The sequence below is a fragment of the Myxozyma melibiosi genome (assembly GCF_037950935.1).
Source record: "Myxozyma melibiosi strain Phaff 52-87 chromosome Unknown BZA70scaffold_5, whole genome shotgun sequence".
Taxonomy (NCBI): domain Eukaryota; kingdom Fungi; phylum Ascomycota; class Lipomycetes; order Lipomycetales; family Lipomycetaceae; genus Myxozyma; species Myxozyma melibiosi.
In genome coordinates this window covers 333,448-359,005 of record NW_027042919.1, presented here as the reverse complement: position 1 = coordinate 359,005, position 25,558 = coordinate 333,448, and the positions used below count along the sequence as shown (strand labels likewise).

General features: G+C 52.4%; 13 protein-coding genes and 1 non-coding gene across 14 annotated transcripts; 7 read left to right on the top strand and 7 right to left on the bottom strand.

Moving 5' to 3' along the window:
* Positions 1-10: 10 nt before the first annotated feature.
* Positions 11-2,676, bottom strand: BZA70DRAFT_157036 (ubiquitin fusion degradation protein UFD1-domain-containing protein). Its single transcript, XM_064909755.1, has 2 exons — positions 1,116-2,676; positions 11-974 (listed from the first exon to the last, which is right to left on the bottom strand). The coding sequence occupies exons 1-2, from the start codon at positions 2,296-2,298 to the stop codon at positions 184-186; spliced, it is 1,974 nt and encodes a 657-aa protein (XP_064768452.1). The 5' UTR covers positions 2,299-2,676; the 3' UTR covers positions 11-183.
* Position 2,677: 1 nt separating this feature from the next.
* On the top strand, positions 2,678-5,085 carry BZA70DRAFT_157048 (dual specificity tyrosine-phosphorylation-regulated kinase 3). The gene is made up of 3 exons (XM_064909756.1): positions 2,678-3,648; positions 3,726-3,810; positions 3,876-5,085. The coding sequence occupies exons 1-3, from the start codon at positions 2,953-2,955 to the stop codon at positions 4,886-4,888; spliced, it is 1,794 nt and encodes a 597-aa protein (XP_064768451.1). The 5' UTR covers positions 2,678-2,952; the 3' UTR covers positions 4,889-5,085.
* Positions 5,086-6,113: 1,028 nt separating this feature from the next.
* On the bottom strand, positions 6,114-7,629 carry BZA70DRAFT_289343 (uncharacterized protein; the record flags this gene model as incomplete). Its single annotated transcript, XM_064914101.1, has 2 exons — positions 6,114-7,068; positions 7,130-7,629. The coding sequence occupies 2 exons, from the start codon at positions 7,627-7,629 to the stop codon at positions 6,114-6,116; spliced, it is 1,455 nt and encodes a 484-aa protein (XP_064768450.1).
* Positions 7,630-8,684: 1,055 nt separating this feature from the next.
* Positions 8,685-10,127, top strand: BZA70DRAFT_267261 (uncharacterized protein; the record flags this gene model as incomplete). The annotated part of the gene is made up of 1 exon (XM_064911091.1): positions 8,685-10,127. One exon carries the CDS (start codon positions 8,685-8,687, stop codon positions 10,125-10,127), a length of 1,443 nt encoding a protein of 480 aa, XP_064768449.1.
* Positions 10,128-10,145: 18 nt separating this feature from the next.
* Positions 10,146-10,906, bottom strand: BZA70DRAFT_278067 (uncharacterized protein). Its single transcript, XM_064912548.1, has one exon. It carries the CDS (start codon positions 10,852-10,854, stop codon positions 10,525-10,527), a length of 330 nt encoding a protein of 109 aa, XP_064768448.1. The 5' UTR covers positions 10,855-10,906; the 3' UTR covers positions 10,146-10,524.
* A 512-nt stretch (positions 10,907-11,418) lies between these two features.
* Positions 11,419-11,931, top strand: BZA70DRAFT_267260 (membrane-associating domain-containing protein; the record flags this gene model as incomplete). Its single annotated transcript, XM_064911090.1, has 1 exon — positions 11,419-11,931. One exon carries the CDS (start codon positions 11,419-11,421, stop codon positions 11,929-11,931), a length of 513 nt encoding a protein of 170 aa, XP_064768447.1.
* A 679-nt stretch (positions 11,932-12,610) lies between these two features.
* Positions 12,611-14,701, bottom strand: BZA70DRAFT_238353 (kinase-like domain-containing protein; the record flags this gene model as incomplete). The annotated part of the gene is made up of 3 exons (XM_064910444.1): positions 12,611-12,697; positions 12,890-14,481; positions 14,560-14,701. 3 exons carry the CDS (start codon positions 14,699-14,701, stop codon positions 12,611-12,613), a joined length of 1,821 nt encoding a protein of 606 aa, XP_064768446.1.
* A 389-nt stretch (positions 14,702-15,090) lies between these two features.
* BZA70DRAFT_267258 (protein that induces appearance of [PIN+] prion when overproduced) lies at positions 15,091-16,025 on the top strand (the record flags this gene model as incomplete). Its single annotated transcript, XM_064911089.1, has 3 exons — positions 15,091-15,144; positions 15,253-15,910; positions 15,979-16,025. 3 exons carry the CDS (start codon positions 15,091-15,093, stop codon positions 16,023-16,025), a joined length of 759 nt encoding a protein of 252 aa, XP_064768445.1.
* A 629-nt stretch (positions 16,026-16,654) lies between these two features.
* BZA70DRAFT_278056 (uncharacterized protein) lies at positions 16,655-17,962 on the top strand. Its single transcript, XM_064912547.1, has 4 exons — positions 16,655-16,913; positions 16,993-17,112; positions 17,178-17,501; positions 17,565-17,962. The coding sequence occupies exons 1-4, from the start codon at positions 16,823-16,825 to the stop codon at positions 17,615-17,617; spliced, it is 588 nt and encodes a 195-aa protein (XP_064768444.1). The 5' UTR covers positions 16,655-16,822; the 3' UTR covers positions 17,618-17,962.
* A 58-nt stretch (positions 17,963-18,020) lies between these two features.
* Positions 18,021-19,946, top strand: BZA70DRAFT_156825 (tryptophanyl-tRNA synthetase). Its single transcript, XM_064909754.1, has 5 exons — positions 18,021-18,499; positions 18,567-18,686; positions 18,781-18,827; positions 18,884-19,323; positions 19,382-19,946. The coding sequence occupies exons 1-5, from the start codon at positions 18,249-18,251 to the stop codon at positions 19,808-19,810; spliced, it is 1,287 nt and encodes a 428-aa protein (XP_064768443.1). The 5' UTR covers positions 18,021-18,248; the 3' UTR covers positions 19,811-19,946.
* A 323-nt stretch (positions 19,947-20,269) lies between these two features.
* On the bottom strand, positions 20,270-20,355 carry BZA70DRAFT_t46. Its single transcript has one exon. It is a non-coding gene; the product is annotated as a tRNA-Tyr (tRNA).
* Positions 20,356-20,822: 467 nt separating this feature from the next.
* BZA70DRAFT_238313 (uncharacterized protein) lies at positions 20,823-21,878 on the bottom strand (the record flags this gene model as incomplete). The annotated part of the gene is made up of 1 exon (XM_064910442.1): positions 20,823-21,878. One exon carries the CDS (start codon positions 21,876-21,878, stop codon positions 20,823-20,825), a length of 1,056 nt encoding a protein of 351 aa, XP_064768442.1.
* A 668-nt stretch (positions 21,879-22,546) lies between these two features.
* Positions 22,547-22,978, bottom strand: BZA70DRAFT_156619 (uncharacterized protein). The gene has a single exon (XM_064909752.1). The coding sequence runs from the start codon at positions 22,842-22,844 to the stop codon at positions 22,620-22,622; it is 225 nt and encodes a 74-aa protein (XP_064768441.1). The 5' UTR covers positions 22,845-22,978; the 3' UTR covers positions 22,547-22,619.
* Positions 22,979-23,293: 315 nt separating this feature from the next.
* On the top strand, positions 23,294-24,761 carry BZA70DRAFT_156779 (SWIRM domain-containing protein). Its single transcript, XM_064909753.1, has 2 exons — positions 23,294-23,430; positions 23,534-24,761. The coding sequence occupies exon 2, from the start codon at positions 23,570-23,572 to the stop codon at positions 24,665-24,667; it is 1,098 nt and encodes a 365-aa protein (XP_064768440.1). The 5' UTR covers positions 23,294-23,430; positions 23,534-23,569; the 3' UTR covers positions 24,668-24,761.
* The last annotated feature ends 797 nt before the right edge of the window (positions 24,762-25,558 follow it).

The window sequence follows — 25,558 nt, the reverse complement described above, 5'->3', positions numbered from 1 at the left end:
GCGCGCGTTGTTTGTGCGGTTGTGCAGAGATTTGTTACCCGGAATACGGGTTTACCCGACCTTTCTTTGTCTGCTCGCTGATGACCGCTGGATGTCTGTCTGTAGTTGAATTGTTGTATATATCTTGTATATATACCATGCAAACAATCGTAGATCTCGTTACTATATACACATATATACACTCTATCGCGCTTCACTAATCCTAACTCCATTCGCCGCAAGCCAATTCCTGACCGCAGCCTCGCTCTCGCTCTCCTCCCCTTCACTAACTCCAATCTCATTAACCGCCTTGCAAATCCACGGTCTCGCAAACTCCCGGTCTTCTGCAATCCAGTCCACGAGCTTCCTCCGTCTCGTCATCCCGTCGTCCACGCAGAACTGGAGTTTCCCGCTCTGCACCAGCTCAGAGACCACCGCGGGAACCTCGCCCGGCGCGTACTTGTCCATTCCCAGATTCGCGCGACCGGTCGCGCACTGCTTGTTCTCGCACAGGCTTTTCTTGCAGCCGGTCGAGAGCTGGATGAAATATCTTCTCTCGATCCGACTTTTCAGGCGCGCACCTGTGGGGTCGTGCATGGGCGAATAGAGCGGGCCAAAGCATGAAGGGCAGAGCCCAAGACTGTTGCTCGTAGCCGTAACCGCGTCGCCTTCCGTAACTCGGACGCATAGAGGGTTCGTACATACCGCCGGCATCGGCGTCGACACGCGCTGCATCTCGTGTAGCTGCATATGGCTATCGACGTCGCGCAGACGAACGCTGCGGCCGCAGCGTGGGCATTCCGTCGTGCGCGTCCCGCAGCGAGATTCGTGGCCGGTGTAGCCCGCCAGGAGATCAGACTGCGAATCAGACGCTTCCTCTTGAGGCAGCCGGAGATGGCAGAACCGGCATGTGTGGAGTTTCTGGGGACAGGTTGTGGTTTTGTGATGCACAAGACTGAGCGAGTTGCTGAATTCCTGGCCGCAGATGCAGGCGGTCGGGGTATGATGGGCCAAGATGTGTTTCTCTTTTGTTGACGCAGAGTCGCAGGCAAAAGAGGGGCAGATATCGCAATGCCAGTGCGACGCCGGTATGCCGTCTTGCCTGCGGAATAACCTCTTGCAAGACGGGTGCGGACATAGTACATTGTTTCTTTCGCAGAATGCCGAGTGAAGTTGAAACGTCCTAGGCGGAAAAAATTGATGACAATTTGAACACTCTCTAGCGTCCGGAGCAGGTGTCGATTCAACACTATTGGTATCTTCTGCAATCTGCTGCGTTATCTTGAGAGAAAATCGGAGAGGAGACGCGCAGCTTTCGACGGCGATCTGGATCTGCTCGGCCGATGCGAGGAGTGAATTTGTAGGAAAAATCGTGATTTCGTTTGTCTCCTCGACGATTGTTGACCACTCGTAAAACCTGCTTGACGGTTTGCTATCGTCGCCCACGGAAATATAGAGATCAGCTGATCGAGGGTCTAAGTCTACCTCCTCATCTTCCTGAAGCTTCATAACATCGATCTCGAACCGCAGAGGCTTGCTCTTGTTCCAACTCTTCAATGCAAAGTAAAATGGATCTTTGAGTGATTCGGCGTCCAAAAACGCGCCAGTTAATGGCTGCTCGGGGCTATCGGCTACTACCTCGACTGACCGCCCGCCATCTGCTTTCCGCTTCGCGTCTCTCTTGGCCACTGACTTTCGCGCATGGTCGTCCGATATAGCTTCGAAATCAACGCTGAGGTCGGTGTCGACGATGCAGACCGCGTCCTCGGGCTGAAGTTTGTCGACCAGGAAGGACATGGTAGCGTGAGTCGCGGGATGAGAGATTGAGAGCATCTGGCCGTTTGTGAGGGTTGTATAAGACGACTGCAGAGATGACTCTAGTAGAGCTTTCCAGTCGTCGTCGATGGCAAGGTAGTCGTTATCGAGCGGACGGAGGTTGACGGACGTGCCTTTTGGCAGATCATGCCGGGAAACAATCAACGACGGCGGTGGCGCGTCCAGATCCCATGGCTCGCCGGAGTCTGCCACTGCGGCCGCCTCGGCGAGCTGCTTTGCTGATAGACCGAGCGAGGACGCGAGTTGCTGGGAGATGTAGACGGTGCCGTCGGGGGCGGAGAACTCGCGGACGCCGCAATGGGTCGCAGCGTTGGTGGCGGGGTTTGTGAGGCGGAAGGTGAGGGGCGAGGGGAGAGGGTCTCTGCCGGCGGCGTCTAGGAGTCGCTCGAGGACGGACTGGGGGAGGATGATACGGTCGGAGAAAGCGAGGGAAGGGCGGACTCGGGGGATGAGGAGTGTGCGGTTGTTGTAGGTTGAATCCATGGGGGAGAGAAGTGGATAAGGAGAGGAAGTGTGTTTGCAGGGAGATGGAGGCCTTATAGAGCAAGTGCTTACGGATCAGAACGACGTAGAATGCGGATGAGTAATGGAGGTGTTGGGAAGTGGATGAGTAGAGATGAGTGGAGTGAGTAGAGATGAGTAGGAGGAGTGAGATCTGATCCGAGACTCCTCAAAGAGACGCTTCTCGAGACTATCTGTATATCTGTATCTGATAACAGATATGCACAAAAGAGCACTCTCTTCACTTCACGATATCAATATCAGGCACATCTCATGAATGACGACGACGGCAGTGATGACATAACCTCCCACGCCTAAAGTGGCAAACCCCGTGATGTTTTGTGCATAAGTGGTCATAGTGCGCGGCGAGATCATCGCGGCTTGTTCTCCGCCACAGCCATCACCAGCTAATTGGGCTGCTCAGGCACCGTCGTCCATCACCAGCACAAGTAACCGACCGGCTCTGCTTCTGCCCCCTCCGCCAGTCCGCACTCTGCTCCTCTATGATCCTCCTCCACTTCTAAGCTGCCCCAGCACCTCTTCGTGGACCTGCTTCCGCCGCCCGCTAGATCCTTGTCGGCCTCTTTTTCGCTCTTGCCACTCGGCGCATAGAGCGCGTCGGTCCTTCCCGCCTTCATGACCTCGACTCTTGCTCCGCCGCGAATGCTCTCCCAGTCTGACTCCTCCAGATCCCGCAACAAGAGGGCCACCAACTGGGACGACTTCTACCGCAACGGCTATCCCACAGACATCATCACCATCGAGGACGACACTCCGCCTCCCGTCACCGCAGAGTCTGATTCCACTTCCTCCAGGGGCTCTGGATCGACCTCCTCCTCCACCTCCGCCTCCTCCTCCTCCACCATGGCCGCTGCCACCTCCAGCATCAGCAGCATTCTTTTGAACAACAGCGTCTCCACCCCGCGATCCTCCCATCCCGCGTCCTCCACCCAACCCCCGCCCCAACACCAAAGCAACTATGCATTGAGTTACTCCGCACAGCAGCAGCAGCTCCAGCAGCAGCATCTGCACTACCTGCCCCAGCACCAGCACTCTCCCGCAAACATCTTCGAGGTCAACCAGCGCTCCGCAATCGCTACAAGCACGTCCTCGTCCATTGCCACTCTCGCGGTCCAGAGTCGGTCCACCACCGGCCGGCGTCGCAACCACGCTGACGTCGGCGTATCAACCGCTACCGACCCTTCTTCGTCCACTATACACAACGGCTACAGGCCAAACGTCGAAGTCAGCAAGCGTCGGAAGGTGGAATACGACTCGCGAAGCAAAAAGCCGCAGAAAGCTACAGAGGTCTCCGTCAAAGTAGTTAACGATGTACGTGATATTTCCTAATCCGGCTATATTACCCTTGTTTGATATCGACCGCAGCTGACATCTTTAATACGAAACAGACATACCCCTCGAAAACTACTTCAAAGGTCGACGATGACGACGGACATTACATAATTATCCCTAATTCCGATCTCACGACGCGGTGTAAGTATCAAAATTTCCAATTTATGTCTAGTGCCGTTTCTAGCGCAATGCTGACCCCTTTCTAGACCGAATCACAAAGCTCTTGGGCCAAGGCACTTTTGGAAAAGTAGTTGCCGCATATGACAACGAGCGGCAGACTTACTGCGCGATCAAGATCATCCGAGCAGTGCCAAAGTACCGAGATGCAAGCAAGATCGAGCTTCGCGTCCTGCGAACGCTGTCAATGCACGACAAGAATAACGCGAACCGGTGCATCCATCTGCGGGACTGTTTTGACTACCGGAATCACATCTGCATCGTCACTGATCTGTTGAGCATCTCGGTATTTGACTTTCTCAAGTCGAACGAGTTTGCTCCTTTCCCGTCGTCGCACATCCAGAAGTTTGCCAAGCAATTGCTGACTAGCGTCGCATTCCTTCACGAGCTCAATCTGATCCACACAGACTTGAAGCCGGAGAACATTCTCCTGGTCGACAACAGCTACCACAGCGTGCCGTACGGCAAGTCTGGAACTGAGTTCCGGAAGGTTCTCAACAACACAGACATCCATCTCATAGACTTTGGAAGCGCGACTTTCCAAGACGAATACCACAGCTCCGTCGTCTCTACGCGACACTATCGTGCACCTGAGATCATTCTTGGCATGGGCTGGTCATTCCCCTGCGACATGTGGTCGATCGGCTGTATCCTGGTCGAGTTTTTCACCGGTGAGGCGCTCTTCCAGACACACGATAATGTCGAGCATCTTGCAATGATGGAAGTCGTCGTTGGATCTCCATTCGAGCGGTCGTTTTCCCGACTCGCCGGAGCCCAGGCCCAGAGCTACTTCACGCGCTCAGGCAAGCTGGACTATCCGACTCCGCAGACATCTAAAAGCAGCAAGAAGTACGTGCGGATGATGAAGTCTCTCGACAAGCTTGTCCCGCCTACGGATTCGTTCCATGAGCAGTTCTTGGATCTGTTGGAGCGGATCTTTGTTTATAATCCTACGCAGCGGATCACTGCTCGAGAGGCTTTGAATCATCCATGGTTTAACGAAACTAGTTATGACGAGGGATTTAGCACTAGTGCGATTTAACAATCAATGTTCTGCAGTGCTGCAGTTTACTTAGATGACGTCCAGACGTCTTTCAAGCTGGACTAGATGTTCTCCTTTAGGAAGATACCGAGAACTTAACGCTCTCCTCTCCTCTCTCCATGCTGCTCACCTGATTTTAATGTGCTAGTGCTTTCCTTTCTCTTCCACGTTCATGGAAGACTTGGGTAGTAGTACCTCCTGTTGTCTTGCAACAAACTCTTTCTTTCGATAAAGAAAAAAAAACAAATATGGGCTCTCGGTCGGTTATGGTTTTGCTTTTTTTGTTGTTGTCGTTGTTGTTTTCTTATATCGCGTTTGTGAAACACACTCTCTCTCTTTCTCTCCTCTCTTTTCTCTTTTTACATATTTTACGTCTGTGGCTGCGATCAGGATTATGGTTTTTTTTTTTTTGGAAAATACGTACTTTGACTCTCTTATTACTATTACTATCACTATTACTATATCTCCAACGGTTCTGCTTTATGCTTATGCTATGCTCTTGCTTATTTCGTCAGATGGCAAATCAATCACGTTTCTCCTCCGGTACATTTTTTATCTTCTTATTAGTTTGTTAACTACTCTCGGCTTTCGTTTGTGCTCTTTTGTTTTTGTTTTCGTGCGTGTGTGTGTGTTTGTTTTTCGGAAATACTTTTCTCTACGGTTTACTATCTATTTATCTATCGTTTTCTCTTTTCCGCGGAATATATGCGTGTGTTGGTCGTTTTTCTTTTGATCTCCATCTTAAGTGTTCTTTTTTGGCTCGTGCAGAGAGTGTAGACCGTAACAGGTTCTTAGATGTTTGAGTGTTTTGATGCGTTTAGTTGAAGATCAACAATTCTCGAGATTGGAAATGCGCGGGAGAGCTTGCCCACGCACGGTAAGGGTCTGATTGATCTCTCTACAACTTCAGCTTTATTTCTCTACACAAATCTACTTCCAAAAACAAGCTCTATTATTCCTTACACTAGATTACTTTCAACTTACCAACAAACAAAAAGGAAAGTGCATCGTGATTAAAACTCCTTGAATGCCTAATTTACACACACACACACACACACACACACGCTCATCTCAACAAAAACGCCTCCAAAAATAGTGAGAACAGAAAAAAGATAGACAAGCACGAATGAGTGACATTAAAATACGTAGACGTAAGCGACTGAATGAATGAATGAATGATGAATGAATGAACGATGCTTATCTTTTCATATTAGTTCGGGACTGCTCACTGCTCCTCGTCCTCGAGCTCAGGCGACGCGATCCTCGACCGCTTACTCTCCTCCGCCCACGAGAAAAACCCATTAATCCGCAGCGGCTGACTCCAGATCGTGAACGAAGTCGTCACTTTATAAAAAAACGCCGCCATCTTCGCCGTCCAGCCGGGCCCGCCGCCGCCGGCGGCGTGCACGCCCGCGATCTGGATCGAGAGCTGCGTGAGTTGCCGCTGGTGCATGCTGTAGCGCGAGCCGGTGGAGGTTCTGTGGCGCCGCGCTAGAGAGGCTGGGGTTCTGTCGACTGCGACTCTTGAGATTGCTTGGTGATCTGGAGCAGCATCAGCAGACGCCCCAGCGACGTTGTAATGCTGGCCAAACTCTTTCAGGCGGCAATAGTCTCGCTTCTTGGGACCAGCGCAGCACTTCATGCATCGCTGGCAAAGCTCCTTGATGCGCTGTTGTCGGTTCGGATCAGGAGTCTGGATCCGTTTGCCGGTCGCCTTGTCAACTCGCGGGAACTGGAACGAGAAGACTAAAGGACCGAAGCACTCCTTGCACAGCACTGTCTGACAGCACTCGCACAGCTCGAGCACCGTGCCTGAAAACTTGCCGTTGCAACTCTGACATCGCTGACTGGTTTCCAAAGGCGAGAGCACATCAACCGTCTCCTGCGTGACCGAAAACCCAACCGGCGGTTCTATATAATCCTCCACGAACGCGAGACTATACGCGACGTGCTCAGAGTCAAGCTCGTCGATTTCCTCCTCGCTCGGCGAGCCGACGCTGGGCGAAGCGGTGCCGGGCAGGATCTCGGAAAATGACGTGAGGCAGCTGTGGTCGAGGAATTCGATCGGCAGCGGTCGCGACTTTGAGACTTGCCGGCGGAACGAGGAGCTGATTGATGACGAGATGTGGGGGATGTTTTTGAACCATGATTCTTTCCGGTCGGTTTGCGGGATGTCGAGTCTAGATATGAGTTAGTTTCTGCTGTGTAAACAAAATAGAGAGAGAGAAAGAGAGAACATACCTCAAGGACCTCCGACGAATGCTGCCGTTCCTCCGCTCACTCGCTCTGATTTTCCGAACAAAAAGCGGCGGCTCATCAGCATTCTCATGCTCACTCGCAGCAGCAGCAGCAGCAGCCTGCCCCACCCTCGGCGTCGACAACGGTGCCTCTGCAATAACCTGTGGCCGACTCACTTTCGGCGCAGCGGCAGGTTTCCTCGCGGCGGCCGATTTTGCTGCCGCACCACTGCTCGCGAATGTCTTTGTATTCGTAGACGACGCCGAGGACGATCGCGAGATGCTCGTCGCGGGAGAGACGTTGCTGCTCATCGGCGTGAACGGGTCCCTGTTCTTTGCGATCTTTCGCACCGATCCTTTTCCTGAACCTTTGCGCAAGAGCTGAGTTGAGGCTGCCGGCTTGCTCGTCGCGGTGGTGTACCATTGTGTAGTCGTAGTAGTGGTGTTCTGAAAGGAAGCATGTTGACCGTCTTTGGCGTAGTTCATATATGTGATTTGAGACATGAGATCAGGCGGCGGGTGGGCGGCACAGATGCAAAGCAGGCGATCTGAGATGAAAACGACAAAGGTATAGAGACCGGCAAAGGCGGAGGAGGAGGAGGTAGAGGGAAGGTTGTGTACAGCCTTCTGGATTCGTGTAAATGATCAGCGATATATTTAGTCTTTCGGGGCCGTTCTATATTAAGCGAAGGTGGTCGAGGGTTGGCGTGGAAATATATAACGGTATATGAATCGAATGTCTGTAAGTCAACGTCAGTCAGGATTGATGAAACAGATATGAAAAGAAGGCTTGGTTGGTGTATACCTTCTATTCTATCGAGCCAAACAACCCAAAAAAACACATCAAATGCAGGAAAGAAAGAAACAGAGGCAGGAAGGACGATATAAGTGCACGGCAGAGAATTAAACTCTTGTTTACAGACACGCCTGCCGCAAGCACGAAGTCACACCCAGCAGCGGTGACGTCGCGTCGGGGCGGAGGAGGTTGTTTACGTAAAGAGCTCGCGTCCGCATATTTTGGGCGTTGTCAGGACAACAGCGGCCCCCTTTTGAGCTGCTGCCAAACAAACACAAAGGAGGTCGAGGGTTTGGTGGTTGCTGAGCCGCGCTGGAGAAGCCACCGAGACACGTAAAGAGGAAGAGAAGAGTAAGAAGCGCGTAGGTCGTGGAGAATAGCAGTGAACAAGCGATCCCCGCTGCTGACGGTCAACAAACAATAAGCGGGGAAATTACTGTTTGTTTGTTTGTTCTGCTTGCTGGATTTATGAGCTTCCGGAGCAGGCAAGGTTGAAAAGAGGTTCGTCACTACCCTGCATGCACGCTGCCTGTGAAGAGGTGAGGAATGCGAGGCAACACCGCGACTAACCAATGGTTCTATCTAGATACATATTTTGCTGCTGCTGTGGGAGATTACTTGTCTGCAGCTGAATACCTTTTGTGCCGGAAGCGGGAATCGGCTAGAATCGCTCGGCGGTCTGATTTGGAGTGTTGTGTTTTGATCGCGGACAGCACAGGCACAGGCGCTCTGAAGCTCTTATTTGGGAAGCAAAGTATAAAGGATGTACGGGGGTATTTCGGCACAAGAAGAGCATATTGCTGTACTGGAGCAGCAGCTCTCACGTTTGAAAGACGAGGTGTCGAGTCTCGAGCGAGATAGAAACATTGGGATTCAAGAAAACGAGAGGCTATACAACCAGATCGAATCGCTCGAGAAGGACAACGAGCAGCGGGGCAAGGACGCCGACCGATGGAGGTACAGGTTCGTGACGGAGAAGCAGGAGACCGAGACCGCGAAGCAGCAGATCGAGTCGCTGCAGCATGCGGTCAAGAACAGGGATCAGAGCAATCGCGAGCTGGCAAGCTCCAAGATCCAGCTGCTGTCTGAGGTCGAGGCTCTCAAAAGTCGACTGAAGGAACTAGGGGAGGAGACGAGGGCGCTTTCACAGAATAATTCGGAGCTGCTGGAGCAGCTTCAGGGGTACGAAGATTACACAAATGAGCTGCTGGATGAGATCAAGGCACTACAGAACCAGCAATCGAGTCACGACAGTGATCGTGATGCGAGCTCGGAGGACGGCGATCGGCAAGTACAGCTTGCGGACTCGATTCCAGCACGACGGCTGTCTGACAGTGCGCCTAACCGGCGACTGTCTGACGAATTAAGCGCAGAGCTCGTAGACCAAGACAGCCAGGGCGATATCAACGACGAGGACGACCGGAGCGGGCAGACGCTGATCAATGATATGGACGATGTCTTGTTTGGATTCGAGCTCGACGGCGCGTCGCCGGGCCACAGCGATATCCGGAGCGCGTTCGAGAAGCTGAAGAAGTCGAGCGGGTACGAGAGTATTCGGCAGTGGTCTACGCCCGAGGAGCTCAACCAGGTTCTGACGGAGTTTAAGACCGTGGTGGCGAGTGTGAATATGCAGCTGCCGAATGGGAAGGTGGCCAGTCTCGACGGCGAGGTTCTTACAGAGAAGCTGGGGAGTTTACAGACGGCGGTGGCGGCGCTGGCGAAGCAGCAGTTTTTGATCCGACAGCTGCTGGATGACGGTGATAAAGTTAGCCAGAGTGTTGTGGTGAGTGAGAATGCGATGGCGAGTGAGAATGTGAAGGAGATGGACGTCAAAAAGGCCGAGGCAAAAGAGTCGTCGAGTGTGGTTAGCAGCGGGTTTTTAAGCGAGAGCGAGCTGGAGCGGGTAAGCAGGATACCGGGGTTCAAGCTGGCGGTGTATCTGGTGCCGGCGCCGATGCTCGAGTCTTTCAAGAGCGAAAGTCGAGAGATGCGAGTGCTTATTCAGCTGTATTTCTACGTGGTGGCAGTCTTGGGATTGGCGTTGGCGGTTGGAATGGTGGTGGGGTATGGGGTGAGCCGGGTGTTGACGTCGGGTGGAGAGTGTTGCTATTCGTCGGGACCGTGGTGGGTGGGAAGCCGGACACCGTTTGTGGAGAAGGCGATGTATAGGTTGGAGGAATGGTATCTTGATAGGTATGGTCGGTAGTGAGGGAGGTGTTTTGTTGTTGTTGTTGTTGTTGTTGTTGTTTACTATTTTGCGGTGGATGGTTGCTAGGGGACCTACGAGCCTTATCAGACGGGGATGATAGCGAGTATGTAAGATATAAATAAACCGCGGGACTGATAAGCCGAGCAGAGCAGAGTAGAGTAGAGAGAGTTAGTGGGATCCGGGGAGAGTCTTTTTTTTTTCTTTTGTTGTTTATTTAAGTCTGTGGATCTGTGCATCTGTGACGGCGGGCTGGAGTCGAGTAGAGCCGGCCGAGGAGGAGTCGACAGAAGCAGTCGCAGGGTCGGAAATGAGATTGATTCATCTCGGATTAGTGTTTGTTGTTTGTTTACAGAGGATAGGGTGTCAGATCCATTGCAGTCCCCTATTACCTGTATTATCCAGATCTGTAGAGATTGAAGCAGTCTCGGTCTTGGACTCTGCAGCAGCAGCAGCAGCAGACACCCTGCAGTAGAAGCAGAGCAGAAGCAGAGCAGAGCCCAGATCTGCAGGCACGTGTCGGGTCTGGTTTTTGTGGTTGAGTTTCAGCGGTGTTCAGGGGACCGGGAACAAGTTGATGGAGCGGGTCAGAGGGAGTAGGGTTTGGTCTTGTGAAGAGATGACGATGATGACAATGCAAGGGAGATATAGAGAAAGAAAGAAGAGATGGAGAAGAGGTAGAGATAAAGAAGAAGAAGAAGTAGAGAATAAGATAAAATATGATCATAAATAAAAAAACATCCACAACACACACAACAAACAACAACAACAACAACAACAACAACAACAACAACTCAGGATTCTCGAAGAATCGCCGGATCGGGAAGAAACAGATTGGCTGGAGCGCGGCGCTAGGGGCCACACGGCAGATGATCGCTATCACGACGCAATAAAACAAAACAGTCCAAACATCAACACGATCATGCACCCGCTGCAGTCTGCATCTGTACTGCCGGATTGGTGGGTAGATCTGATGAAGCCGGATGGGTAGATGTAGATGGTGTTTAATTGTATGTGCTGCTTCTGTATAATACGCAGTCTTCTCTCTCCTACGCAGCAGGACTCTGTTGTGCCGTTCGTTGCTGTGACGACGAGCAATGACCTCATAGCCCAAACGGGTACGACGGCCGCGTGTGGGCTCAGGGTACCAACCCGGCCTCGCTCTGGCCGCTGTATATATTTCCGCCGTCCCGTCTTCCATCGAACTTCTGTTTCCTCTCTTCACCACACCTGTGTTTGTCTGCTCGCTCTTCTATCTCTACCTCTACTTCTTCTATTACACTACATCACAATGGGCGCTCTCTTCATCTCCTTCGCCACTCTCCGTGTGCTCGTCATCTTCTTCATGACCGTCACCATGGGCCTCATCGGCTCCTTGATGGCCCACCAGAGCTACGGCACTCCCCAGATCAACTTCATGATCTTCGCCTCCATCTGGGGCCTCCTCTTCTCCGGCCTCTTCGGCGTCTTCTGCCTCTTCGTCTCCATCCTGGCCTTCCCCATCGTCCTCCTCATCCTCGACTTCCTCACCCTCGTCTTCTCCTTCGCCGGTGCCACCGCCCTCGCCGTCCTCATCCGCGTCCACTCCTGCACCGACGAGTCCTTCCTCAAGTCCAACCGCGTTATGGAGGGCTCCACCGACAGATGCCGCAAGGCCCAGGCCTCGGATGTCTTCATGTACTTCACCTTCATCTGCTCGCTCGTCCTCGTCATCCTCCACGTCTCGTCCGGCTTCCGCAACGGCTGGGGTGGTGCCACTAAGTCCGTCCCCGCTCCTGCCCGTCCTACCATGGCCCAGGTCTAAGCGGTGTGTCGGTGTGAGATCTCGTGTAATATTTGTGCTATGATGTTGTACTTTCTTCTTCTATAATCTAATTATGATACCTTTTTCTTTAATTCTCTTTTTCCAAGTGTTTGTAAGTGTCGTAGTGCCTACGTAATTGTGCTTATCTCATGCCCATTGTAGGGCTCCATCCTCGGTGTACCGCCTTCTAAAGCCGAGTACGATGAGCATGGACGGCGCTGCACCGCTGCACCGCTGCACCTAGTCCCCTAAAGTCCCCTAAAGTGCATTGTATTGTCCACCGTATTGTCCAGCTGATCATCTTCTTCTTCTTTCATATTCTACAATAATCCTCAAAGTTCTATCAATAAGAAGTTATTAGGAGTCACAATAGGTATCGTGACACTAATCCAATGTTCTCGATTGTTCGCCAACCCGAAGATCTTTTTCGCTTTTTCGCCTTTCGTCTTTTCGTTTCACTTCTTCTTCCGTTATCATCCAAACCTTAATCTGCTCCTGACGTCATCCTGAACCCGGATCAGCACCGCTCCTCCTATTCACCATATTCACCACTCACTCTAATATAGTGTAAACAATGCCATAGTAGTTATCGAGAATGCATGTATATATATTATATGTATATATGTTACAAAGAATACAACGTAAAAAAAATATCACATGTTACACACTTGCTCTCGCTCTACGCCGCCTGGCTGTTCACCGCCAACTCCATAATCAGCCGCGTAGCCATATGCAAAAACGGATACGTCGAAAGCGTCTCGTCTTCCTTGTCCTTGTCCTTCTTCTCCTGCGCTGCCTGATCGGCTGTCTTCGCACTTGAACTCGCTCCCCCCGTCTTCTTGCCCTCCTCGCTGCCTGCCCCCGCCTCCTCCTGCGGCCGCGGCTTCGCCTTCGCCATCGACGTCAAATTCGTCAGCGTATTTATATCCTTGATATTCGAGCTGTTGATCGTCACCACGCTGCTGCTCCGCGCCATATTCGTACTACTCCGCCGCCGCCGCAGAAGCTGCTTCTCCTTCGCCATCGTGTGCTCGTCCCCTTCCGTCCACCACCCGTCAAACTTAAAGTCAACAAGATAGTTGTTCTGCTCCAGCTGATACAGCTGGATCTGCATCTTCATCAGCTTCCCTTGCTCCCCTTGCAACTCCGCCCCGTCCGCTAACGGCTCCCGCGGCATGTACCGCCATCGCACCAGAATCGTCCACGGGTCCTCCTCCGTAGGCTTCGCCCACTCCGCCCCGAGTCCCTTCAGCGCCCTGTAGATCTCCGACATCACATCGATCGGGTACGACCGACTCCTGATCCCAAAATGCCACCGCGTCTTGGACTTGCGCGACGCTGACGACGCCGCGTGCGCAAGCTTCTCCAGATGCGCAGACATACCCGGGTACATCGCCATCATATTCGCCTTGTGGTACGTCGGCAGCGACGACGGCAGCACCGCGATCGTCGTGTTCGGCGTCGAGATGTCCGTCGCGTTCAGCGCGTTCGTCAGATGCGGATTGTCAAACGTCAGCGTCTGCTCGTTCCGTTTCCGCGAGATCGAGCCCGGATTCGACCGCAGCCCTTCGCTCGACCAGGAGGGCGGACTGGACGACAGCCCGTCCTTGCCCGCGTCGTTCTCCATCAGCTTGTTCTCCTTCATCAGCTCGTACGCGTCTCTGATCTCGCTATTCGTAGCTCCGCCGCCTTCCTTCGAGCTCTTCAGCGCGTCGTACACCTCTTCCTTGTCGTAGCCCATAGTCCGCCCAAGCGCTCCAACAACCGTCTCGTCAATCTCACTCAAGTCGTCCGTCTTGTTCTTCTCCTCTGGAGGAAGCAGATACGCAGGGAGATTAACCTTGAACCACTTGTCCTGCATAATCTCCCGCACCGTAATCCGGTTCATCGGGTTCACGACAAGCATCCGCTGCAGCAAATGCTTCGCCCCAGGTGACAGATACGACGGCAGCGAGTACACACCCCCGTTGATCTTCTTAAACAGCGTCGGGATGAACTCGTCGTCAAACGGTAGTCGTCCACAGAGCATCACGTACAGGATAACTCCGCAGCTCCACACGTCAACCTCCGGACCCGCATAGAGCTTGCCAGAGATAACCTCCGGCGCGGCATAGTTTGGCGATCCGCAGCTCGTCTTGAGGAAATTCCCGTCCGTCATGATATTTGACAGTCCGAAATCCGCAATCTTCACATTCAGATTGTCGTCCAGCAGCAGATTCTCCGGCTTCAAATCGCGATGCACAATCTTGTGTCGATGACAGTACTCGACCGCACCAATGATCTGCTGAAAAAACCGCCGCGCTTCGTCCTCCGGCATCTTGCCCCGCTGCACAATGTAATCAAAAAGCTCTTTGCCGGCGAATTCAATCACCATGATGACCTCGTCCTTGGATTTTATGACATCGTACAGCTTAATGATGTGCGGATGGCGCAATAAACGCAGGTACGAAATCTCACGCTCGATCCGTCCTTGCATATCCGATTTCGCGAGCGTCTTGCGGTTGATGATCTTCAGCGCGACTCGCTGGCGAGTTCCCAGATGGTACGCCACTGTTTATGAGCGCACAAAACGCAGCGTCAGCAATACACCTTCACCTAAAACCACGCAACAATCAATCAAATACATACACTTCACTTTTCCAAACGATCCTTCTCCAAGCGTCTTGATGATCTGGTACCGACCAATCCGCCCGCCGCTGCCCGAAGATGACGGGTCCCGCGACGGCTCTCGGCCGCTGCGCTCTGTCGTGCGGTCCTGCTGCGACGGCATCTTCCCTTCCTTATTATATATATAGAATCAGAAGCTCACTGCTCACTGCTCACTGCTCACTGTAGATGTCTGAATTAAGCAGCGCGGAACAGCGAATAAACCGGCGCCAGGAACTCGCAAAAGGTGATATGACGACGATATGACGGCGATGCGGAGTTGTCCACACAGACTCACTCCTCGCTGTCTCAATGCGCCGTGTGATCGAGTCACATATTGTGTCACGTGAGGAGTCACTTTTGCTTTGCCTCACTCCATCTCATTACATATTCTCGCAAGAGCCGCTTGCTTCGCCATGTGCCCTGCGCTTCTTGAAAAGAATCCCTTATTGCCAGCATCCCGAACACGTTCTCTATCTTCCTTCTGAATTACATAGAAGCAACGACTGCACCATGGCCGACGCAAACGCCGCCGTTTACAACCGATCTCTGACCGCTATTCACACTGTAAGTCGCTCGCTTCCTTGACGTCACAGTCGTGATTCGTTTCCGATTTCAAATATATAAAACCGCTTCCCTCCGTCCACCTTTTCTAACCCACAACTCGCTGAATAGGAACTCGATTTTTTGAAGAACGCAGGTGTTATCGCTCCTAATCTCTACTCTCATCTCAGCCAAGTCCTGCCGCGCACATACACCGCTGGCATGCCCCCATTGGACCTGCACAGTGCCGCCTCTACTCCAAGCACCGAAAAGTCCCAGTTCGCCGCGCCCGTCGCCGCCCCCGCTGCTCCTCCCCAGTACTCGTCCGCCGCGCAGATGCAGCCCGAATTCGCCGAGGCAATGTACGACTACCGTCCGTCGGACGAGTCCGACTTGCCGCTCTACCGCGGCGCCCAGATCGTCGTGATTGAGAAAGTCAACCCGGACTGGTGGCGAGGCCGTGATAAGTCTTCCGGCAGAGAGGGAATTTTCCCGTCCAGCTACGTTCGCGTTCTAGACGGCTCTGCCAGTCACCTTGCACCCTCGCCGGCTCCGTACCGCGAGTCCTACAACGTCTCGCCTCAGCCGTACCAGGCGCCTACCCCTCAGCCGTACTTCCCCCCTGCTGCTTCGCCTCAACCGCAGCAGCAGCCTGTCGTCGTCCAGCAGCAGCAGCCCCAGCAGCAGCAGCAGCAGCAACACCAGCAGCAGCAGCAGCAACACCAGCACAGCGGGCTCGAGAAGGCCGGAAAGAAGTTTGGCAAGAAGCTTGGAAACGCTGCCATTTTCGGTGAGACCTTGTCCTCCTTTGTGCATAACCGACAGTCGTTCGATAGACCGCTAACTTGTTCATGATAGGCGCCGGTGCCACTATTGGATCCAACATTGTCAACTCCATCTTTTAAGTCGTTTCGGGTTCTGGGATATTGTTTTAGTTTAGTACTTTGGGCTTCTTTTATATCAATCTCGGCGGCCTTATGTGATTTATATCTCTGCAAGGGTGCCAGTCACCAAGACCGGAGAGAGCTCTCTTGAAAGCCCTACAAACCTACTGTTTTCTCGGTGTTTTAGGTGGCTCGAATTTTGTTATTATTATCAGTCTTGCCGTGATTGCTCGCTCTCGTTGGTTCAGCTTCTTGGAGTTTTTACAGTTTCGAACCATTTGTGTTTTTTTCTCTCTTACTATTGAAAATTGATTGACATGGGATTGGCTATATATCTGCTGTGCTTTTTTTTTGTGTTTTGTGTTTTGTATTAGTTTTAGTTCAGTTTTAACAATGGATTGCGATGACTTTGAGCAGTTGCTGATGGTGTGGAACAACCTGCTGCCTTGTGTTTTTCGTAGCTTCAAATGTGAAAAATCACAAACTAAAAAAACAAGAGAACAATAAGCCTTGGCTGTAATTTATACTGTCTTCTAGAAACCGGTTGATAGTGGATGAGCAGTAGCTGTTGCTTTTCTTGTCCAGGGTGCATGTGCAAAACGAATAGAATAGGGCTCACTTCACTTGCCTTTGATCCGACGACGGGCGGAACTTTGATACTCCACAACTTTCTCTTTGCAGACCTCGTTCGCTCACCACCACCGCTGCATACAACACAATAGATCCGTCCTATTCCGTCGTGAAAAAAATAAACAGAACTTTTAGAGAGCTTCGCAGACTCGGTCAAGCAACAATCAGCACACACACCGAGCGACAAGATGCAGATAAGAAGTTCTTCGCCAATCAGGACACTATACCTGAAATGGCGCGCTCTTCGCAACGTGCCGTTCCGGAAGAAATTCCTTGTTGGTGAGCAAGAAATTCAGTGGATTGTATGAGGTTTTTTTGGTATGCCGGACAGAAGCTAACGGTTTGGAAACGCGGGCAGGTATGGATTTGGAGGAAAATACGTTCTGGGAGTTTGTGAATCTGAATAATCCCGGGAGAACGCGGCGGATGGTGGAATTGCTTGGATCGAAGAAGGATTATATCGACTACAAACTACCACGTATGTATTTCGTCCAATCTGTCTGTACATATACGGAGAGAGGGTATTTGCTAACCCCACCCCAGCGCAATGGAGCCAATGGCTCCGCCACGTCCGCAAAGATCCGCCGTCGATAGAAGAGCTCGAATCCGAGCAAGTGCGGCTGGCGACCATGAAAGCGCGCGTCGCGGCCGCGCAGCAGAAATGGGCCGCCATCCCGCTTAAAGAGGAGGCGGTCGCGCAGGGTTCGGTGTCGCCGCAGGGCATGCCAGGTACGAACTCGACGATCGATCCGAGTCGGTTCGCCGGGGTTGCGGGGACGAAGCAGGCGGCTGCGCCGAAGGCGAAGGAGAGTAGACGGCCGAAGAAGGCGGAGGCGGAGAAGGAGAGTGAGAGCGAGACAAAGACAGGTATGGAGAGATGTTGATTGTTGAATGGTGCATGCGAGACTCTGACTGACGGTTTACGTATAGATGATGCATTTCAGCCTAGTGCATGGCATAGCAAGCCTGTCAGCAGAAGATAACTCTGAGTGGATAACAAGCAGCATTTTGATCCTATAGAAGCCGCTACATGGCTTGGACACCGTGCATTTCTGCCATCAACCAAGGTAGAGCAAACAGACGATACCTGCATGCAGACACGACTATAACCAAACAAGACTGGCAGTGGATATACTGTCTACATCACGTTTATTCCAATCTACTAAAGCGGACACCTATGTACATACAATCAATTTTTCTCTGATAAATTTCTAATATGAATGGATGCCGTAAGAGGGAGTTTATGGCATGGCAATTGCAGGGGGTTACCTCCGACTCCCATAAGAGCATCCGGGTAGTCTGAGTAGGCTATTTGAAAGAAAACAAACCACCGAAAGAATTTACCGTAGATTTACAAGTCTCATATGAAAGAAAAGCTATGCTATTGCCGTCTACAGTCTGATTACATAACAACATAAACATCATGACATAACGCACCACCAGCTTAAATTTACTTCATACTTTTTTGGGCGGTCTTGCCTCAAGTCGACCCATCTGCCCAAATTCATCCTTTCACTTCTGCAATAGGAAACCGAGAGATCAGAATACCAATTACCTCTCCCGTCGCCTCTCTTCCCGACCACGAATTGCTACCACAAGACCAGAAAAGAAACCATGGCCGAAACCCCTTCGCTTGAGACCCTCAAGATATCCGACCCGCCAGCTACTACTGTCGAGCAAAACGTCACGCCCTGGGAGGTCGAGGGCGCTGTCGTCGATGGAAAAGCACAGGAGATTGACTATGATCGCTTGATTGAGCAGTTTGGAACCAAGAAGGTCACGCCTGAGGTTCTGGAGCGATTCGAAAGAGTCACAGGACATAAGCCCCATAGGCTTATGAGACGTGGGATGTTTTTCAGCGAGAGGTGGGTCGTGGTTCGATGTCACTGTTTGGTGGAGAAGCTGATGTGCTAACCTGTTATTTGTATGCAGAGATTTGGACGTGATCTTGACGAGATACGAGCAAGGAAAACCGTTCTTTTTGTACACCGGCCGAGGGCCTTCCAGCGACAGTATGCACCTTGGACATATGATTCCGTTCATGTTTACAAAGTGAGTTGAAGTCTGACAGTGATTGATTTCCCGACTACGAGGCGAGGAGTTGATAAGCGCTTTTTTGAATGGGTAGACTGACTCTCTTTGATAGGTGGCTACAAGATGTGTTTGATGTGCCTTTGGTTATTGAGATGACTGGTACGCAGTGCCTCTAGAATATTGAAGTTTACAAACTAGATCTAACATGTATCCAGATGACGAGAAGTTCCTCTTCAAGAGCAGTCTCAAGATCGAAGACGTCAAGAAATTCGCGTTCGAGAACGCAAAGGACATCATCGCCGTCGGCTTCGACCCCAAAAAGACCTTCATCTTCTCAGACCTAAAGTACATGGGCGGCGCCTACTACGAGAACGTCGTGCGCGTGTCGCGGCAAATCACAATGTCGACCGCCAAATCGGTCTTTGGCTTTGGCGACTCCGACAACATCGGCAAGATCCACTTTGCCTCCATCCAGATCACGGCCGCGTTCTCAAACTCGTTCCCGCACATCTTTGGCGAGCGCAAGGATATCCCCTGCCTCATCCCCTGCGCGATCGACCAGGACCCGTATTTTAGAGTCTGCCGCGACGTCGCGTTCAAATTGCGCTATCCCAAGCCCTCTCTTATCCACGCTCGCTTTTTCCCCGCGCTTCAGGTACGCACAAACATTTTCTTCCTAAAGAGGGCACAGCTAACCAAATATACTCCCACAGGGCTCGCAAAGCAAAATGTCCGCATCCGTCGACACCTCTGCGATTTTCATGACCGACACCGCCAAACAGATCGACAAGAAGATCAAGCGCTACGCCTTCTCCGGCGGCCGCGACACTCTCGAAGAGCAGCGCCAGTTCGGCGGCAACCCGGACGTCGACGTCTCGTTCCAGTACCTCTCGTTCTTCCTCGAGGACGACGCCGAGCTCGAGAAAGTGCGCGAGGATTACAAGTCCGGTAAGCTGCTCACGGGCGAGCTCAAGGTTATGTGCATCAAGGTGCTGCAGGAGTACGTCACTGAGTTTCAGCAGCGACGGGCGGCGGTCACGAAGGAGGTCGTTGAGGAGTTTATGTCGGCTAGAGCTCTGGAGTGGGGAAAGCAGGAGCGCCGTGTGCCGATCGTGAAGGTCGAGAAGGAAGAGAAGAAGTAAGGCGCTTTTGTCTATTCTTTTGTGTAAATCAATTGAGCGGGCTTTGCAGCGCTTGTTTACAAGTTTTTTGTAACGAAATAGTTAGAACAATGTGTTTAATAATATAATAATATACTCTTACAACAGCGATTACAAGAGAAACTAGTCGACTGTGGCAGGACGCCCTCCTTTATCCTCATACAGATCGCAAGCGAGTACATTCGTATGATGCCCGTTCGGAAATGGTATATAACGAGAGGTATTGAACCTCCGCGAGCTGACGATTTGGACTTGCTGAGTGTTTACTTTTAAAAATGACCAACTCGATGAAACAATGACAAGCCCAACTTACGCTCAGAAACCACCAAAACACGCCGTCTACGTGTCAAATAAAAGACCCAAAACCAGAACCAACTCTCAATCAAGCAGAAACAAAAAAAATACTTGAATCAACATATAGAAACAAAAAAAAAATTCGAATCTCCGGAGCGTGACTCGAACACGCGATTTTCAGATAATCGATAAACCATTACAGTCTGACGCCTTACCAGCTTGGCCATCCGGAGTTTAACGGTTAAAACTGGTCGCCCGGTTCACTATAAACCTGGAGAAGTATGGCCCTAACCCTCTGAAAATTACCGGATTTGGTAAGGGGTTCTGGATTTGGAAGGTAGGTGAGGAGGTTGAGGTTTGGTTGCTTGGTGCGGTTTTGGCTTGGATATGAACTGTGATTTGTGGAGATCTGTTGAATTGGCTTTGTAATGTGCTAAAGAAGTATGTGGATGTGTGTAGACAGTTTGGTTGAAGAATTGAGCGCTCTGATGTTTGGTGAAATGTATCTATAGACAGCATAAAGGCTCGATGGACTGCTGGAAACGAACAGGTGATGCTTCTGAAATCTTGGAACATTATTCAAATAAATATAATACATATAACTGAACAAAGAATGAAAAAAAAAACAAGCAAACGCCAAACCATAGATCTATATACAGATATGCAGAATAATATACAATCGAACACAAACCAATGCCGCTCAACTCTTGCGAAAGCCCTCATACTCCAGCTCCGCAAACCCAGGCTGCCCTCTTCGTTTAAGCACAAACTTTGAATCGATATATTCCATCAACTGTTCCCAATTCCGGGCCATGCGCAACTGCTGTCTCTCCTGCTTTGTGAGCAAGCCGACCGTCATATCGACAATCGCCAGCTGCAAATGCTGGAACTTGCCTTTCAAGCCGTAGAGCTCGGCGTAGGCGCAATACAGCTCGAGTGCTTTCCACGGCGTCTGCTTGCCTGAAAACGGCTCGAGAAACAAAGCCGGGTTCTCGAGCAGGCCGCGCGCGGCCATGACGCCGTCGACGCCGGTTTCGCTTGCGATCCGCCTCGCGTCGGCGAGCGAGAAGCAGTCGCCGTTGGCGACGACGTAGACGTGTTTTGGCAGCGCATCGCGGACGCGCTTGATGGCCTCGAGATTGACGGGCACGGCGCCGCTGCGGTCTTTCGTCCTGCGGCCGTGGACGGTGACGATGTTTGCGCCGGCGGCAGCGACGCGGCGCGCAAAGTCGAGCGTCTCGGAGATGTCTGGGTGGATGCGGATCTTGACGTCGATGACGAGCGAGTCTTCAAACTCGGCGCGCAGGGCGCGCACCATGTCCTCGACCAGGTCGATCTTGCGCATCAGGGCCGCGCCGATGCCGGAGCTGATCTGGTCCTTGATCGGGCATCCGCAGTTCAGGCCGACGCCTGCGACGTACGGCAGGATGATGCGCGTGGCGGCGACGAGGTCGGCGGGGCTGTTTGCGCCAAACTGCGCGAGCGTGACAGCCGCGTCCGAGGCGGTGGTGGAGAAGTCTGCGATGCGCGCGTGCGGCGAGTTTTTGAACTCGCGCGCGAGCATCATCGGCGTGTAGACTACGTCCAGACCGAGGTTCCGCAGGAGAAGACGGTAGGGAAGTTTGCTGTAGCGCACCATTGGAGCAGCGATGAAGAGCGGGCGCGAGGCCGCGCGGGCAGACTCGAAGAGATCGAGGATCGAGGGCTGCGAGGCCGAGCGGGGCGGAGGAGGCGAGAGACTGTCATCGACCGTCATGATGGGCTCGGGAGACGAGAGCAGGTCTGGCGGCGGAGTATAGACAGGAACAGCTGGGATGTGGTGTGAGACGGTCATGCTGGAACACGCGCCGGCGGCCCAGCGGGGAAGAGAGAGAGAAAGCGCACGGGCGGAGGCAGATTGAGCTGCCGCTGCCAATTGGGATACGTAGGACAACAGAGCTAAGAGACGTTCAGGCGAGCTAGCGGGAGAAATAAACGAATACTTCCACTGCTGCTCTTTTCTTTTTTTCGTTTTTTCGTTTTTTCGTTTTCTTGTTTTCTTGTCCTTGTTCGGGCTAAGAGCCGGTCGCCTGAGGTTTATAAATCTAGATTTGCCCAGCAGTGCTTGGTGATTCCAAGTCTGGACGGGCAAAAAAAATTTCACGAGCTGGGAGATGAGCCGCGCGTGTTGCGGCGGGCGGCAGAGCGGGCGATTGTGGATAAGAGTTGGTTGGGAGGAGAGTCAAGTCAGCAAGCAGAGTCATGGAACACACGGAGAAGGGCGATCTAAAACAGCAGGTCGCTACCATGGCTGGCTGGGCTGCCGGCTGGTGGGACCGAGGACCAAGACTGGGAGCAGGGAGTGGAACTAGTACGAGTAGAGCAAATGAAAGCAGAGGCAATAGCGTTTAGAGATGCGGGTTGTGATCTGAAGAAATTTTTCGTGCTAATTTTCGGAGATACTGGCAGGCAAGGACGAGGACTACGGGGGGTTTCGGGCGGGTGGCTAGTACTTGAATCAGCCAGTAGACGCAATTGACCACGAGCCAGACAATTGAGCTGCAATTGATATTCCGCTGCAGAATAGAAGAGCGCGGTGGGAGGAGCGGAGCGGTGGGAGGAGAGCGAAGAGCGTTGGGAGAAACCAGAGCGAGTGGCGGCCAGTCGCGGACCAGGCAAATAAGCACAGGCAGAAACACACCAGAATTGAGTTACGCACCGAAAGCCCCAACGCGGTAAGCATAAATCGATTTGTCTGCGAGAGATCTAAAATTTTTCACCTGCGCTCGCCACTGGCATCTGGTCCGGAAAGAGCGGTTCTGCACATCTCTGCCCGGCTCTGCTGGAGTATGAACCGCGTCGGGAGGACTCTTCAGAAATAGCACGCGGGCAGCAGACGAGCCCGCGCCAAACGGTCTCAGATAGGAAATAATAACACGACTGCCCGGAAAGGAAAAAAGAGAAGAGAACGGGCAGCGAAGGGTGGCGAGTGACTAAACTAATTGCAGCGATGGGCATCGGCGGCGCCACCACGGCCACAGCCGCCACAGAGCTAGTTTGGTGTCCATGCGCTGACGTCACGTTACCGGCCTCGCTCTCTGTGTGCACTTCGTCGCTGTGTTTGTACTCGTGCGCTGATAAAGGCTGCTTCCTGAACCGCCCTCTCTCGCTCCCAGCTGCCTGCCTCTATCAGATATTACAATCTGCAATTCTCTGCGTGCAGGCCTTTTACCTCTCCACATCCTCCCTCCATCTCCTCCGCTCTGTGCAAGACGGATGTGGGTTGTGACTCAGCCGCATGCCGTGCGCACGTCACGCGCTGGTACCTGGTACAAAGCCTAAACTCAATTGTTCTTGCTCCCAAACCTCGTATTAAAACTGACTGCTCTTCCTTCGCTCCCTGTTTTCTCCTCCTCTTTTCTTCTCCCCAAGTCCTCTCTCTTCCTTCTTCCTCGATCCTCCCTCGCAATGGCTTCCGCTCACACAATGGCCACTCCACTACCGACGCCTGTAATGGCTGCCTCTGAAATCAAGCTCCAATCGCCAACTCCCGCCAGCAAGCCCTCCGCGCCATCCATCAGTCTCCTCTCGCCACCACCCTCGCCTTTTGCCGAGTCTGACGACAGCTCCGTCCCCAAGGCCGCTGATCTGCCCCTCTTCGCCGCCGACTCTGACCTCCGCCATGCTCCGCTCTTCAGACCGCTCGTCGACGTCGTCCGCGCGAACAATGCCGTTGCCGCCGCCGCCGCCGCCGCCACTTCTTCTTACTCCGCAGCCGGGCCCTCGTCTTCTTCGGCTAGCAAGCTCTCGGCTCCTGCTGACTCGGCCTGCTTCCGGACCACCGTCTTTGAGCAGTACTCCAAGGCCCCGCGCCGCTGGCTGCAGATCCAGCGCAAGTTCCTCCGTAACTACCGCCCCCAGTACTCCACCGTCATCACTGTCTCGAGCCCCGCGCCAGCGCCCACACGGACAACCCCGCGGGCATCACGCGTGACCAAGGCCAGATCATCACCCGTTTCGTCGCCCACAATGACTACGCGGAACTCGATGCCCTCGTCGCCGCGACAGGCTAGCAAGAAGCGCTCGTCGCCGACCGAGTTCACTGCTCCTCTCCCGCGCTCGTCGCCCGCGGCGTCGCCTGTCCGCCGGGCTCAATCGACCTCGCCCGACTCGTCCCCGCGCACGTCGACCGTGCACGATATCGACTTTGACGATATCCCCGATTTCTGCCCGCCTGTGTCGTCTCTTGACGGCACCAAGGGTCTGCGCACAGACTGGAAGGGCAACGCCATGGATCTCTCTGCTGATCCGGACCGGCACTTGCTGCACCCGCACGAGATCCAGCTCGCGTCGGTGCTGCGACTCCCGTGCGCAGTCTATCTTGACTCGAAGAAGCGGATCTTTGCCGAGCGCGTCTTCCGCGCGCGCCGGGGTCTGCAGTTCCGACGCACCGACAGCCAGAAGGCGTGCCGGATCGATGTCAACAAGGCGACGCGTCTGTTTGTTGCGTTTGAGCGCGTCGGCTGGTTCGACGACAAGTGGATCGCGCCATACCTCAACAATTGATTCTGTGGTTCGTTTTTTCTTTTGTATTTGATTTATTGTGTTTAATGGGTGTTTTTGTGTCTTTACATTTTTCTTCATTTCTCTTTTGCATTGCTAGTTTGAGCAACTGGTTGGGCTGGTATCAGGATTATTGGACAACACCGTGGGTTTTCTTTTTTCTAATATTTCTTCTTTCTTCTTCTCTTCATTAATTCTCTCTTCTCTCTTCATTCAAAATTGGGGCTTCTGTTTCTTCATGGGCGTCTTCTTCTTTTCTTTTCTTATTACATAGAAGGGGTTTCTTTCTACTTAATTTTGCATCAATTCGGGTACACGGGATGTTTATTATTTTCTCTTTTCTCTTTTCTTCATAAATTTGTCTTCTTTTCTGGCGATCGGTTCTATTTTGCATATTTACAGTGATTGGGTTGGGCTCTTCCCTTTTCCTCTTTTTTTCTCTCTCTTCTCTCTTATTATCTTTGAATCACAGGTTTCTGTTTTGGGTTGATATGGTATGGGAATCCGACAACTGGGGGTGTTTGCAATTGTAAATTGTACTGAGTTGTGGTGTTTGTTTGTAATTGAACATATATTTAATACCGTACACAAAGAGTGTAGAGTGTTGGGTGAGCTGGTTATCGATAACAGCAATCGTGATCTGGCGATGATCTGCGTACACGACCGTAGATAGATTAGTATAGAGTTCTATAACGTCACAGGGCCTCCTTGCCTGCGTTGGGCAGGGCTGGGCAGCGGGTTTGTGAGGAGCAGGCAGCGAGTGCGTTGGAAATGTGACCTGCGGCGATCGATCAAGGGTACCTCTACCTGCAGGATTTCACCTGCCGCGAGCCAGATCAGGAGGAGGAGGCAGCTAAGAATAAACGGCGAGAGATTGAGCTGGTTGATTGTGAA

Coding starts and splice junctions, on each gene's coding strand:
- BZA70DRAFT_157036 (XM_064909755.1), bottom strand. CDS start 2,298: ATGGATTCAACCTACAACAACCGCACACTCCTCATCCCCCGAGTCCGC. Junction 975..1,115: donor CGAAAGAAACAATGTACTAT/GTCCGCACCCGT, acceptor ATCATACCCCGA/CCGCCTGCATCTGCGGCCAG.
- BZA70DRAFT_156779 (XM_064909753.1), top strand. CDS start 23,570: ATGGCTTCCGCTCACACAATGGCCACTCCACTACCGACGCCTGTAATG.
- BZA70DRAFT_156619 (XM_064909752.1), bottom strand. CDS start 22,844: ATGCTTACCGCGTTGGGGCTTTCGGTGCGTAACTCAATTCTGGTGTGT.
- BZA70DRAFT_156825 (XM_064909754.1), top strand. CDS start 18,249: ATGGCCGAAACCCCTTCGCTTGAGACCCTCAAGATATCCGACCCGCCA. Junction 18,500..18,566: donor GGGATGTTTTTCAGCGAGAG/GTGGGTCGTGGT, acceptor ATTTGTATGCAG/AGATTTGGACGTGATCTTGA. Junction 19,324..19,381: donor GCTTTTTCCCCGCGCTTCAG/GTACGCACAAAC, acceptor ATACTCCCACAG/GGCTCGCAAAGCAAAATGTC.
- BZA70DRAFT_278067 (XM_064912548.1), bottom strand. CDS start 10,854: ATGATCATATTTTATCTTATTCTCTACTTCTTCTTCTTCTTTATCTCT.
- BZA70DRAFT_278056 (XM_064912547.1), top strand. CDS start 16,823: ATGCAGATAAGAAGTTCTTCGCCAATCAGGACACTATACCTGAAATGG. Junction 16,914..16,992: donor CCGGAAGAAATTCCTTGTTG/GTGAGCAAGAAA, acceptor AAACGCGGGCAG/GTATGGATTTGGAGGAAAAT. Junction 17,502..17,564: donor TGAGAGCGAGACAAAGACAG/GTATGGAGAGAT, acceptor GTTTACGTATAG/ATGATGCATTTCAGCCTAGT.
- BZA70DRAFT_157048 (XM_064909756.1), top strand. CDS start 2,953: ATGACCTCGACTCTTGCTCCGCCGCGAATGCTCTCCCAGTCTGACTCC. Junction 3,649..3,725: donor CCGTCAAAGTAGTTAACGAT/GTACGTGATATT, acceptor AATACGAAACAG/ACATACCCCTCGAAAACTAC. Junction 3,811..3,875: donor TTCCGATCTCACGACGCGGT/GTAAGTATCAAA, acceptor ACCCCTTTCTAG/ACCGAATCACAAAGCTCTTG.